Source organism: Acinonyx jubatus, chromosome C1 (genome assembly GCF_027475565.1).
Source record: "Acinonyx jubatus isolate Ajub_Pintada_27869175 chromosome C1, VMU_Ajub_asm_v1.0, whole genome shotgun sequence".
In the NCBI taxonomy this organism is placed as follows: Eukaryota; Metazoa; Chordata; class Mammalia; order Carnivora; family Felidae; genus Acinonyx; species Acinonyx jubatus.
Window position 1 is genome coordinate 5,992,314 of NC_069381.1, and position 15,433 is coordinate 6,007,746.

The 15,433-nt window shown below is 40.9% G+C and overlaps 1 protein-coding gene across 4 annotated transcripts in view; it reads right to left on the minus strand.

The window, feature by feature from the left end:
* The window catches only part of RERE (arginine-glutamic acid dipeptide repeats), a 418,258-nt gene that overhangs the window by 243,155 nt on the left and 159,670 nt on the right, over positions 1–15,433 (minus strand). For all 4 annotated transcript variants that reach the window (XM_027060523.2, XM_027060521.2, XM_027060518.2 and 1 more), the window contains exon 2: positions 14,577–15,045. In XM_027060523.2, the coding sequence (XP_026916324.2) occupies positions 14,577–14,901 (325 nt within the window). In that variant the 5' untranslated portion in view covers positions 14,902–15,045. The remainder of the gene's footprint in view (positions 1–14,576; positions 15,046–15,433) is intronic.

A 15,433-nucleotide genomic window follows, 5' to 3' on the forward strand; every position in this document is an offset into this window, starting at 1 on the left:
CACCAAAACAAAAGCTCTCTATCAACTATGGCAAACTCAAATCATAGCTAGACACAAGTCCAATTCAGACACGTAATTACTCATAACCAGGAGTGCACCACGACTGACCCACCAGAGTGAGGTCCTGAAGCCAAAGCCTATGTCCAACAGGAGCCACGTTAACATCAACAGAGAGGTTTGAGAGCAATGTCCACTATCAAAATAACTTTAGCCAGCAATTCCGTGGGTTTCCAGTTTCTTTATTGAGATATCTTTTAAGTAACGAAAAGTTGTGTCTGAGCCTACTCCTGTGTCACTGAATAACTTCATAAGATGTCACTAGTCAGACAAGACCGTGTGAACAAGTGAGCATGCCGCCAGACATTTTAAATATTCATAAGGATTACATAGGGCTGAGAAAGTGAAGAACACAAAATCCTATTATTAGGGCCAAAGATCTTCATTTTTGGAGAGGAAGCACATACACCCTGGGATCCCCATCATGTTCAACTGTCCGTAGAGGCAAACCTGAAATGAATGTTTTAAAGCGAGGAGGGGGGCAGACAGTCAACCACAAGAGAGTTGCAGACTTCTGTGGCCAAAGAATAGGTGAGGCGAGGTGAGAAGCTGCCTCCTTTCAGAGTTTTGGAGATGGAGGGCTAAGTGACTATAAAGATCATCCTTTAGCAGGTGTACGTATCTGAAAAGGTTGAACAGTTGAAAAACCTGTCGTTAAAAATTAAGTCACCCGAATTAACTGGGGTAGTAATGACCTCCTTAAACTGATATCCTTTATCCCTGCAAAGATTTAGAATTGAGAAAGATTTAAGAAAATCAACAGTATATTGGGCACCTGGGTGGCTCAGTCAATGACACACACCTGCCTTGGGCTCAGGTCATGATCTCACGGTTTGTGAGTTCAAATCCCGCATTGGATGAGCTCAAGCCCCACTTTGGGTGAGCATGCATGAGCCCTGCTTCAGGTGAACACGAGCCCAGCTATGGGTATTTAAAACAAACAAACGGGAACCTGCTTCAGGTGGCCCTACTTCTCTCTCTCTGTCTCTCTCTCTGCCCCTCACTCGTGCCCTCTCTCTCAGAAAAAAAAATATATATACTATATTAACATTTTCTGGATTAATAAAGAAGATCAGGAAATATTCGATATTTTTATTCTTTTTATAGTTAAAGGAATTTGGCTTACAACAGACCCATAATTCCAATTTTAAAAAGTAAAACCTAGGACTTTATTTTAGGCCTGGTCTTTTCTAAAGAAGCCCTCCATATCTACGTATACTCACTTAATCCCCATCACAGGCTTGAGGTGGGTACTCTGATCCCCATTTCGCCTATGAAGAAATAAAAGCACAGAAGTTGTCCCTCGCCACCTCTGCCCACCCTCAGTGGTAGATTGTGCTGCAATGTCGTCTCTCTATGTGAAATGGATTCAAACATGCAGTTGGGATTGAAACCTAAGTAAGTTTATGCCCAGCACTGAAATAGCTAAGGTACCTTTTTAGGTTCACTTCATTAATAGGTCTAATTTACTTCATTTATAAGAAGTTAAGTATTTGAGAAGATCTGTGTTAATAGCTCCCTTAACAATAGAAATCAAATATTTAATTATTTCCAAGTGTAAATACTAAAGATACTAACTACTTTATAAATAAGACCAATCATAATTCAAAAGCCCTTAAAAGTGATTGTTAAAACTTGTTTAATTTATAAGGGTTAAGATAAGTAAACCAGACTTTTTTAAAGTAAAGCAGGGTAAAAAAAAAAAAAGTAAAGCAGTATCCTTTAATTTATAACTTTAACAAACTGAATACCAATTTTTCAAACCAAAGTATACCTTTTACATATGTCTTTGTATGTGTATATATATATACACATCATCTTTTCTGCACATAAATATCAGCCTTAAGGACCCTTCCCAAGAAGGTCCCAAGATCAACTGCTCTGTATGTATTTACTGCCCAACCTGTAAAGAGGGCACATTTAAGACATGCTATTCAAGAAAGGCCACCCAAGAAACACAGGGTGAACACTCAAGTCTGTAGTCACCACCCCTGACTGTGCTAGTAAATATTTGGGGAATGGATGATGAAGCACCTAGAATGTGGGATGCAGGTAACTGAGAGAAGACTGCCAGAAACCTACATTCCTGAATTTGATGATTAACTGCTCATAAAGATGACTTCAAAGAATTACCAATTGGGACACCTGGGTGCCTCAGTCGGTTGAGCACCTGACTTTGGCTCAGGTCATGATCTCGCGGTTCGTGAGTTCGATCCCCTCATCAGGCTCTGTGCTGACAGCTCAGAGCCTAGAGCTGCTTCGGATTCTGTGTCTGCCTCTCTCTCTGCCCCTCCCCTGACCATGCTCTCTGTCTCTCTCTCAAAAATAAACATTAAAAAATTAAAAAAAAAAGAATTACCAATTAACACACTCTTGCCATTATCAAGGGTGATTTTTAAGGCTACATACGAAACATTCTTGTTTCTTTTTGAGTACACAGTTTTAGAACACATTCTGATTCATTGTTTCTCATGTATGTAATAACTTCTACTGTAACACCGTGTATTACGATGCTGGGAAGACCTAGAGTTCCGCAGAAAATGCTCCTAAAAATAAAAGGGCTTATATAAAACACAGGGAAAGGGGCAGATCCCTCAAAACCTACACAGCTCAGAAATCAGATTATTACATTTCCCTAAATCAGTAATTATACCTCAAGAAATACCACAGCCCACGTAGGCACCCCAGAGCGGCTGAAGGTTGCTTCAGGGAATATTTCGAATACCTAAAACAACAGATGCTGGCCTGAAGGCACCAAAACAATACAGATTAACCTGGAGTTTCTGTGAAGGTGAGCACAGCAGGCAAGGTGGCCTGCCAGAGTCAAGTGTGTGAGGTGGGGAGGGCCGGCTTTCTCAGCGGGGAGAGATGCCTAGGGCGCAGGTGCTCATTATCTCATTTCATTTTAAATAGAGATGAAAGGGTTCATGCCAGTGCAACAATCAAATTAAAGGTTTAAATTCTCACCTACTTTTTCCTTTTCTGCTAAAATGTAAGACTACACTATAACACAGGATTAATTATACAGTACAAACTCTGCCCCTCTATTCACATTCCTCTTGCTTAGGAACAGCTGCATAGGAACCAGCACAAACTGTACATTCCACTGACCTCACTCCTCTATTTACTCATCACATACACAGCAAAATGAACTATACTATAAATAATATAAAGATAATATAAATATCCGTAAGTTGTTACAAGTTCTCACCGAATTCAGTGTTACAGTGAGAGTTTCCTGATGAAGTGGCACCTAGTGAACATGTGCCATTTTCTAGCCGGCTCTCACCTATTCCCCCTACAGAAAAGCATCCTAATTTCATTGTGGGGAATTACCTTAATCCAACCACGTGCAGTTTTAAGGGGGAACAATAAATCAAGGTTTCTTTTTTTTTTTTAATTTTTTTTAACATTTATTTATTTTTGAGAGACAGAGAGAGGCAGAGCATGAGCATGGGAGGGGGAGAGAGGGAGAGATACAGAATCTGAAGCAGGCTCCAGGCTCTGAGCTGTTTGTTAGCACAGAGCCCGACACGGGGCTCGAACTCACAAACTGCGAGACCATGACCTGAGCTGACGTCGGACCCTCAACCGACTGAGCCACCCAGGCGCCCCAATAAATCAAGGTTTCTGTCCTTTTTTATCTAAGACACAGACATGCAATTCAAGCTTGACCAACTGAATTTACTCTTCTGTGAACATGCCTCAGGCTGAGTGACAGCAAGGACAGGAAAATGCTGTGGGGGCACCCACAAAGATTGGTCATTAGTTCCTGCGGACCAAAAATAAGAACTGCCCTCATTCCAAACAGGTTTCCATCCAATCTGTAAGATACCGTATCAATAAATTATTTTTGTCTGTGATGTGACCAATGTTCTCCAGCTTTGCATTCAGAAAACTTTAACAATACAGTATGATCACTTTTATTAAATCACAAAAACTACGTATTTCTCTTTCAGTTGCTGAGTTAAGGATTCAAACCTAGTAATCAGCATTAGCCTAAATATTCTGGAACAATGTACCTCTCCTGGCTCAGCATATTTCCCATAATTGTTACGCATTTACCTTCTCAACAATCATTCTGTGTGTGTGTGAACTGAGAAATAATTTCCAAAAGCAGGCAAGATGCTAGCTAATCGCAGAAGCAGGGAAACAAACAAGAAAACAAACAAAAAAATGAAGAAAAATAGCAAACTAATCATACCATTTGCATTCTCCAAGAAATGAGCCTCATCTATCTCATTTGCACTGCTGGTGGGAATGCAAACTGGTACAGCCTCTCTGGAAAATAGTATGGAGGTTCCTCAAAAAATTAAAAATAGAACTACCCTATGACCCAGCAATTGCACTACTAGGTATTTATCCAAGAGACACTTGTGTGCTCTTTCGGAGGGGCACATGCACCCCCATGTTTATAGCAGCACTATCGACAATAGCCAAAGTATGCAAAGAGCCCAAATGTCCATCGATGGATGAATGGAGAAAGAAGATGTGGTGTATGTATATATGTGTGTGTATATGTGTGTGTGTGTGTGTGTGTGTGTGTGTGTGTATAAATATAAATAAATATATATATATATATATATATATATATATATATATATAATGGAGTATTAGTCGGCAATCAAAAAGAATGAAATCTTGCCATTTGCAACTACATGGATGGAACTGGAGGGTATTATGCTAAGCAAAATTAGAGAAAAACAAATATCATATGACTTCACTCATATAAGGACTTTAAGACAGAACAGATGAACATAAGGGAAGGAAAGCAAAAATAATATAAAAATAGGGAGGGGGGCAAAACAGAAGAGACTCTTAAATATGGAGAACAAACAGAGGGTTACTGGATGGGGTGTGGGAGGGGGGATGGGCTAAATGGGTAAGGGGCATTAAGGAATCAACTCCTGAAATCACTGTTGCACTAAATTTAAAAAATAAAATTAAATAAAAATTTAAAAAAAGAAATGGGCCTAATCTCCTTTCAAAAGGTGTGTTTTTGGTATCATCTTCAATATTTTATATAAATGTCCATCCATTCTTGGCCTTAACAATTCTGTCACAGGCCCATTCCATCTTACAAACTAGCTCTGTGACACTGGCCTCTGTGCCTTAGTTTCCTCATCTGTGTAACAGGGAAACGACTAGGTTTTACAGGTACTTTTTAAAAATTTTTTTAATGTTTTTATTTGATTTTTGAGAGAGAGACAGAGTGTGAGTGGGGGGGGGCACAGAGAGAGGGAGACAGAATCTGAAGCAGGCTCCAGGCTCCGAGCTGTCAGCACAGAGCCTGACGCGGGGCTTGAACCACAAGATCATGACCTGAGCCAAAGTCGGACGCCCACCTGACTGAGCCACCCAGGTGCCCCTACAGGGACTTTTTAAGGACTAGCAACAGCACACATAAAATAAGCCCAATACTGGAAACAGTAGATGCTTTTTTAAAAAAAATTAATGTTTATTTATTTTTGAGAGAGAGAGCGAGAGAGCATGCGCGCATGGCATGCGCGAACAGGGGAGGGGCAGAAAGCAAGAGCAACACAGAATCCGCTATCAGCACAGAGCCTGACGTGGGGATCGAACTCAGGAAGCGGGAGACTGAGCCACCCAGGCTCCCCAACAGGAGGTGCTTTAAACGTGGTGGTTAGTTATCATCCATGGCTACAGCTTCCACACTCCCCCCACCATGTGTCTGCTTCCACCCAAGTTCACAGTTCCTTCTGCAATCAGCACTTATTATAAGGTCCAAATCATTCCCAACTGATTAGTCGACTGCTCTGTTCCTCCTGAACCATATGTGCTTTCTGTCACATCAAAATCTCAAGCCATGGAGGCCTATCTTCCTTCCCCCCAGCCTCCTTTTTTTTTCTTGTTTTTAGATCGGGCTAAATTCTAGTCTGTCATAAATAACACACCTGTCTGACAGGTGTGCTGGGAGGCTGGTCTCTCAGCCCGTAAGGCAATGTGCTCATTTTCCATTTGTACCTTAACTTGAAAAGGCCTGGGAAGCACTGGTCTAGATCGATGACTCTCCACCTTTAATATGTATTTAAATCACCTAGGAATCTCATGATAACAAGAACTCTGATTCAGCAGATCCGGTGTAGAACCTGAGATTCTGCATTTCTAACCAACTCTCATGGATGTCAATCTGTGGCCAACACTGTGGCAGCAGGTGCCTCTAGAGTACATGGTCCACTACACTTAATGACCCCTTCTTTCCTTAGGAAATCAAAAAAGATACAATTAGTCATAAAATTTCCATCACTTTCCATTTTTTTGTTACGGTAATTTTAGAACAGCAATTTCTCATTTCTTCTACCCCCAGAGAGATAAAGTAATCACTTTTAATGTGCTAAAATTTTTCTTTTACATATGCAGAATTTGGCTAACTTCCTAATAGGCACTAAAAGGCAATCACTTCTTGAGGCTCAGAAAAGGATGAAATAAAATTTCAATAAAAGTGGGAAAAATAAAAATTAATGCAATCTACAAGTAAAAGCACATTTGTAATGTAATTAAAAACAAGAAGTACATTTTGGGGGGGGAATGGGTGGTTCAGTCAGTTAAGCATCCGGCTCTTCATTTCGGCTCAGGTCAAGATCCCAGGGTTGTGGTGAAATTGAGCCCATCAGGGGTCCATGCTGAGCTTAAAATTCTCTCTCTCCCCTTCTGTTCCCTCCCCTGTCCACACACATGTGCTATGTCTGTGTCTCTCTCTCTCTCTCTCTCTCTCTCTCTCAGAAAAAAAAGGTAAAACAAAACAAAATAAAAGCCAGGGTGGCTCAGTCAGTTAAGCATCCAACTCTTGGTTTCAGCTCAGGTCACGATCTCACGGTTCGTGGGTTGGAGCCCCGCATCGGACTCCGCGCTGACAATGCAGAGCCTGCTTGGGATTCTCTCTCTCCCTCTCCCACGTCTCTCTCTTAAAATAAACAAACTTAAAAAAAAATCCTTTTTTCACAACTGTTCCAAGGACACAGAACTAAATACAGCTGATGTGCTTGCTCACTCAGGCCCGAGTCTGTCTACCTAGCAACAAAGCTCTACCCACCTGTTATGGACTGAATTGTATTCCCCCAAAATTCAGATGTGAAGTCCTAACCACCAATACTCAGAATGTGACCTTACATGAAGAAAAAAGCATCGATGCAGATGTAACGAGCTACAACGAGGTGGCCCCTAACACCCTATGCAGCAGGGTGAGGGCCCTAATCCACCATGATTGGTGTCCTTTTTTGTTTTAATTTTTCTTAGTTTCTTTTTTTAATGTTTATTTATTTTTGAGACAGAGCATGAACAGGGGAGGGTGAGAGAGAGAGAGAGAGAGAGAGAGAGAGAGAGAGAGAGAGAAACAGAGAGACAGAGTGCAAGTGGGGGAGAGGCAGAGAGAGAGGGAGACACAGAATCTGAGGCAGGCTCCAGGCTCCGAGCTGTCAGCACAGACCCTGACATGGGGCTCGAACTCATGGACTGTGAGATCATGACCTGAGCCAGAGTCGGACACTTAACCGACTGAGCCACCCAGGCACCCCAATGATTGGTGTCCTTTCAAGCCAAGGAGAAATTTGGGCAGATGCAGAGACAGGCCTACATGGAGAACGCCATATGAAGACTACAGTTGTGCACAAGTCAAGGAACTACCAGAAGCTCAGAAAAGCCTGAAGAAAGAGACACTTTCCTCTTGCCTTCACAAGGAGCATGAAGGACCCTGTCCTTGATCTTGAAGTGCTAGCCTCCAAAACTATGCGACAAGTTATTTCTGTTGTTGAAGGCACTCAGCAGCCCGAGCAAATGGGTACACTGCCTCACTGGGCTTCCTCCTCCCAAATAAGAGGTCTAAAGATGATTATATGTAGCTATGCAATCACAAGAGAGTCTGGTATGCCAATGAACACTGTGGACTCGATCCTACTGACAACAGGGATCCACCAAAAGGCATTATGCAGGTTAATATTAGGCTTATCAAGTGCAAACAAACTTGTAACACATGTCAAACCGCTTTCTTGATTCAAGCTGGGCCTTAAACATTCCTTTATCCAGAATTTATGTCTCTTGTTACACAAAAAATATTCTTGCTCTCATCAGAAAGTGGGTTGTGCTGCAACCCAAAATAAGAACGCCCCAAGACACCTTCATTTGTATGTCACATCTACCTAAAATTCTTCTACAAGCACAAGAGACATGGATAAAAAGTTATGCATTGAATGCAGTTTTATTTTCTCCAAAAATTTATGTCTTAGTGTTACCATAGATAAGCTTTCAATTATTCAGAGAATCAAGACGTGGAAACCAAAGCCAGTCTCTTAGCAGGTCAGAGACCAACCCCTCAGTGAATAATCAGTAGCTACATGTTAAGACATGCCATTTGGTAAAACGCTGGGGACTCTTTTCCCTCTTTAGGAACTTGAATCAAAGGGAAATTATCCATTAGGAAAATAGTTTCATGTTTTAACTTCTTTTTAAATTTTTCATTGAAGTATAACACATACGCAGAAAAGTGTGAAGCATGATAAATTCTCACAGTGTGAACAAACCCATGTAAGCAGCAGTGTCACCACGAAAGAGAACATGACCAGACCCCTGAGGGTGCTCTTCATGCTCTGTTCCAGACACCAGTTACACCCATCAGTGTAACTAGAACCCGACTTCAAAACACCAAAGATTAGCCTTGCCTATTTTTTAACTTTATATAAAAGGAATCATACAGTGTTATACTTTTTTGTGTGTCTACTCAACATTATGCTTCATTAATAGTCTACTTTTAACTTCAATATGTTGTTTTTTAAAATACGCACATTCCATTCTGATTCAAACCAGATTCCCAGGTTTTATTTTGTTTAGTTTGGATTTTTTTCCAGCTTAAATTCCATTTGTATCACAAGAAATTAACACCTCAATGTTCAACGTATAATCAATTCTAGTTTCTAGGTCTTTTTTCAGTTCAAGTCCCCAATTCCTAATAATGAGGAAAATTTGCAAATAAAAAGGGGAAATGTTTTATTTCACCTAAGATTTCATAAACCACAAACTTAAAGTTCTTTGCCTTTTATATATAAAACATATATAAAATTTTATGAAAATTTATCTTCATGAAAAATATGACACTTTTTCATAAATGTATAAGGAACACAAATATAACAAACTTGAAAATCCTGAATCTTTCCCCCCAAATGCAAGAAACAGAAAATCAAACTAGTAAGCACTTTTTAAAGAACGTGTTTCCTTATCAAAATAGCAAGCAAACTGATATGCTAAAATTAAAAAGTCTCTCTCAATAATCTGAATTTAATTTTCTGACTGTTTTACCTGATCAGGAATTAAAAAAAAAAATCATCGTATCTAACTGAAAATAGCAAATACACTGTTGGTGAGAATGTAAATGGGTACAGCCACTCACTATGGAAAATGGTTTGGAAATTCCTCAAAAAACTAAAACAGAACCACCATACGATCCAGCAATTCTACCTCTGGGTATTTAGCCAAAGGAAATGAAACGACTATCTAGAAGAGATATCCATACCCTTATGTTCACTGCAGCATTATTTAAATAGCCAAGAAATGGAAATAACCCAAGTGTCCACCAAGGGACGAATGAAAAAAGAAAATGTGGCGTATACATAAACAATATTATTCAGCCATCATAAAGGGACCAGGAGGGCTGGGGGTGGAATCCTGACACCATGGATAAAACAATATATAATAAGTGAAACAGACAGAAAAACACAAATACTGTGTGGTCTCACCTAGACATGGAATCTAACAACACCAAACTCATAGAAACAGAGACCAGGAGAACAGATTAATACTTGCCACAGGGAGGGAGTGGGGCAGAGGTTATAGGGGATGGGTGAAGGTGGTCAACGGATACAAACTTCCATCTATAAGATGAAAAAGTTTTGGGGATATTATGTACGGCATGGTGACTACAGTTAACGATACTGCACTGCATGTTTGAAAGTTGTTGAAAGAGCAGATTTTAAAAGTTCTCACCACACACACACACACACACACTAGTACCTATATGTGGTAATGGACAAGTTAACTAATCTTACTGTGGTAATCGTTCTGCAATGTATACATATACAAAATCACTATATTGTACATCCTGAACAATATTATATATCAATTATATCTCAATAAAGCTGGGGGAGGGGAATTAGAAAATAGTGGAAAGAAATTAATATGCCACCCACAGCAAACTTTAAAAATCAATATCTTATGCTAAAGAAGCCCGTAAGAGAAATCTGGCTGCACACAGCTGTGTAATAAATCAATTTGTTACCGTGACAGCCATCTCAAAAATAGAGTAATGGTTGATAGACAACAAAGAAGTTAGATTAGACATGGGGACAATATATAATAGAGCCCCACGAGCTTTTTGGTTTTGGTTTTTATTTTACAACAAGTCTGTTAAATCATTCATTGGCAAATAAATGATTCAAGATAGACTTCCATGAGCATTATTTTAATCCTGACATCATTAATCAGTTAATAAATTTTTGAAAGGTTTTCAGAATTTTATTTATTCAACAAATATTTGGTACACATAGTGGTATGCTATGTGTAAACCACTGTCATAGGTGCCAAGAATTCAATGATAGGCAAAAAAAATCCAGATCTTTTTCCTCTATGGAGGGAGACAGATACTAATCCCAAAATAACAGAAATAAACAGAAAATTATCAGTTGTAAGCTCTAGAAGAAAAGATACTTAATGCTGTGACAGTGTTTATTAAGAAAATCTGGGGCGCCTGGGTGGCTCAGTCGGTTAAGCGTCCGACTTCGGCTCAGGTCACGATCTCGCGGTCCGTGAGTTCGAGCCCTGTGTCAGGCTCTGGGCTGATGGCTCAGAGCCTGGAGCCTGCTTCCGATTCTGTGTCTTCCTCTCTCTCTGCCCCTCCCCCGTTCATGCCCTGTCTCTCTCTGTCCCAAAAATAAATAAACGTTGAAAAAAAAAAAAAATATCTGTGTAGCCTGGGAGAGGAAAGGCAGTGACACTGAAATGGGAACACTGAAAAAAGAATAGGAAAGAAGGAAATCTGTCTGTATGCAGGTATGGGGGAGACTCACTAGCCTGAGGCAAAAGCAAGTGCAAAGGGCCAGAGGCAGGAAGTAACATGGGCAATGAGTACATTCAAGTCTATCCTGCTGAGCTCCTAAGGACAAAATAAAAATAACTCCAGAGATGAACAGCAGGGGCATAAAAGAGCTCATTGTGACCATGCATAAAATTAAATTTTAGCTAGTGACAAATTCTAAATCATACCCATTTTCTCAAAAAAATCTCATTCTTCTCAGACCAGATAATCTAAATATAGATAGACCTGTCCCCCTAGGACAAGGAAGTACAGTTAGAGGCTAGGTTTGTTTTTTGGTTTTTTTTTTTTTTTTTAATCCTCACTGTGGGGCTTGTTCTTATAGTGGGAACTATCTATATTTTACACTTAATCTGAGTATTAAAACCAATTCACAAAAACAGAAAGCAAAAACACAAAAATTAATGTGTTTTATGTCCTAAAGAAACAAACAAGCATAAAAGATCTAATCTTCAAAACAGAATAATACACTGAAGAAATCCCTTATGACGTCCTATGGAGTTCCTACCTAAACATTTAAGATGCAACTACGCATACAGAATCTCTGTGACTGGGTGAGAATGGTTTTTCATCACTAACAAAAGATGGTACTATAGTGCTCTGTGCCAAGAAAGAAAAAGACAAGAAGACAAAAGGAAGGAGAAAAATCAAGTCCCATCTGGGAATCTAAACACAGCGCCACGCTTGTGATTCTTCAGTGCAGGTAAACATAAAAATAGGCAGTGTTTAACAACGCTCCAGTTAGAAAGAAGCTATTTGGAGACAGCAACCAAGCCCTTCAACTTCAAAAGCCTCTCCTAAAAAGGAAGGGGGGGGGGGGTGGAGAACACCGAAGGTCAAGGTTAGTCTCCTCACCAAAGAGCCAAACATCCACCGGACCCAGCAATGTGCCAGGCACGACACCGTCACCCTCCCAAGTACGAGGGGCACCTCACGCAAAGTGGTTACGCTCTGAGTGTCACAGAAAACTTTCAAATCCTTTGGGTTTTCATAGATTCTTTATAACATATTTAGCTTCCCGAGAAAGCATACCTTTTTCATATTTCACAACGGTCCTCAGATTCACTGAACAATGCCTGCCTCCATAAATACTCTCAGCTCAATTCCAAAACACTTTAAGAACTCACTGTTTTGTAAATAAGCCGCGAGCAACTTTCTTTCACATACTCTTCCAAACATCAAGTAGGAAGGATTTCTATTATCCCGCAGAAGGTGCAGAATGAAAGTGCAGTGGCTCTCGAACTACTTTTCTTAACACTGGTTTCTCTTAGGGAGATAACCAGCAGAAAGGGGGTACCACAATCCCATAAATGGGAAAAACAGCAGGTTTTGTGGGGGGTTTTTTAAACGTTACAGAAGTTTCCTCAACTGCAGGACTTCTCAGGGTCATTCACCATGAATCTCTTAGGACAGGGATAGGATGTGCAAGCGTTTCCCACATGTACTGGACAACAAATACTCACGGGAAGCACCGCCACTGACACAGGAGTAACGTTCCATCGAGAAAGACGGCCATTCGGCACCGCAAGAGGCAGTTGGCCTTTTGACCATGACCCAAACGATCACATCACCGCATTGAATTGTTGTGTATCATGAGAAAAGAACAGTAAGGTATTTCCTTATTTCTTTTAATGTTTATTTATTTATTTTAAGAGAGAGTGTGTGTGCATGCACGCAAGCAGGGGAGGGGCAGAGAGAGAGAGAGAGAGAGAGAGAGAGAGAGAGAGAGAGAGAGAGAGAGAACCCCAAGCAGGCTCCGCGCTGTCAGTGCAGAGCCCAACGTGGGGCTCAAACTCACAAACCGTGAGATCAAGATCATGACTTGAGCCAAAACCAAGAGTCAAGACACTTAACCAACCGAGCCCCAGATCTTTCCCTATTTTTAAGTTACGATACTATAATCTGTACCTAAAGAAGTTAACACATTCTATTCCTTTCTCATGATTTAGAACCGAACAGGCCCACAACAAGTTATCTATGGTAACTCTATAATGAGATATTCTTCAGTGGCTCAGAAATTTTTACTGTGCAATACCTAAGTCTGTAAAATCACAGACACAGACAGCAGTATAACCGACACGTGACTCGATCGGGACTCTATCTCCGCAGCAGAGCCCTGACTTCTCTGAAACCTAACGCCGATCACTTTTACATCACATAAATATCTTCTCAGTCACTCATCAACCAATAAATTGTAGCTGTGACTACAAGTGTAGCTGTGTAAGTTCTAATCTTGATTATCTTTGGAAATTCAAAACAAACTCCTACACAAGGAAAAATTCCAGTACTTCATGCAAAGTTCAGCAAAGTGACGGCACTCCTCAGTAAAACAACGGCATCAGGTTAACGACATAACATCATTTCTTCAATCTCCCTTTCCTGGAAAAACAGCAAACCAGAGTCTTTTGGCGGGGGCGGGGGGAGTGAGAGACAGACAGAACCTCAAGCAGGCTCCACACTCAGCACAGAGCCCGACATGGGGCTCAGTCCCACGACCCTGGGATCATAACCTGAGCCAAAATCAAACACTGGACACTCAACCGACTGAGCCACCCAGGCACCCTAACCCTAAACCCTCCAACCAGGAGGCTTTTAATTCTTAATTCCATCTCCTATGAAATTCATGTCACTGCTCAGCATTATAATTCAAACAAAATGATTGTAGCTAGTGTTACGGACTTCTGTAAGAAAAGTACCTGAACCACAAACAACACATTACGTGAAAAAGGAAAGTTTTGCTGGCGTCCGCAGGTTCTCATGCACTGGTTTCCCTGCATCTCATCTGAAAGCTGGGTCCGTCTCTCTCTGAACAATACCTTGAACCTCAACATACTGAGTAAACTATAGGAAATTATCTGGAAAACAAAGCAAGTTAGTTGTCTTCATCTATTATTATTGGTCAGAGATCCTGAAGCTCAGTGCCTTGGAAAAGGAGGTTATCAGGAGAAATTTACTTTGGTTTAAAGGTCTTTCCAAATATTTCTTCAGCTTCTGCTCACTCCTGTGGCCAATGTGAAACACCCTGCTTCTAAGAATCTTAAAGTTTACTTGCCCCACCAGGTATTCTATTCTGCAGGGTCACCACTGCCCTGTGTTTGAAGATAAAAAGCAAGGAGGAAATGAAAAGATGAAATGTACTGAGTAGACGGTGAAGGGAGAGAAGCAGCAGGAGGGGACCCAAGGAAAGAACTGACGTGCACAGCGAGCACAGAAGACCAAGTTGAGGCCGACGCAAGCAAGAAGCCAGCGGACCCAACTGCCCAAAAGTGGGTCAGTGTGTTTCCTACCTTGATGTCTCCTACCCCAAACTACCATCTCCTTTTCTGGGTCCCCTGCCGTCCCTACCACGTAAAGTGGCACGTGAATGCTGATGTCCTTCTCCAACACAAACACTGTGAAGGCCAAATGCAACGCTGCTTACCTCCTGGTCTGTAGACAACATCATCCTCAGTGATGTAGGATGTTATCTCGCCGGTATCTGTCCTTTCGTAGCGAGATTTTTTTTTCGGTGGTTTCTTTTTGTTCTTCTTGGTGGACTCCTCCGTGGTGGCACTATTGTTGTCATTATCCTCATCTTCACTGTGATCGCTCTCGGCATAATTTTTGGCTCCTCCTTCCAAGGTACAGCTCCTGCGTGGCCTTGAATTCTCACTCTCTCTTGCTTTGTCTCGTTTATCTCTCTCTCGGTCCCGATCTCGGTCCCGGTCCTTCTCTTTGTCTTTGTCTTTGTCTTTGTCAGCTGTCATGATTCGCCACGTGCCTTCTTCTGTCCTCTCACGGCTAGGCCTCCGTGAAAGGTAGACAGTAAGCCTGGGCTTCAGTCTTCTGAATTTCTCACTCAATTCCAGGGAAAATCCAACCACTCCAACTACCCCAATGCTTCAAAAACGCTAGGCAAGAAAAGAGAGAAAGAAAAGGATTTTACTTTAACATTTTCTCATATTTTTGGTGTTTTGTTAAATTAATCTCTTACTTGCGTTTTAGCCCTAAAAACTTCTCATGGGCCACAGGAAAAAAGGTAGGACAAATGACACAAAGTTTAATTATATGCAGTTTTGGTCTCAGCTAGCATATGGTTTGGGATTTACTACCGCACCAAAAATGAAAACGTCTGAATGCATACTAGTAAACCACACTTTCTGTACACCAACTGTTTTCTTCTTTTTAAGGAAAAAGTGAAATGTACCCTAGTAGAAAACATACAACGGGTACAATTATCCAAAAGGAGCTTCATAACCCACAATATTAATTTGAAAGGGCAAGAACCTATATACTAAA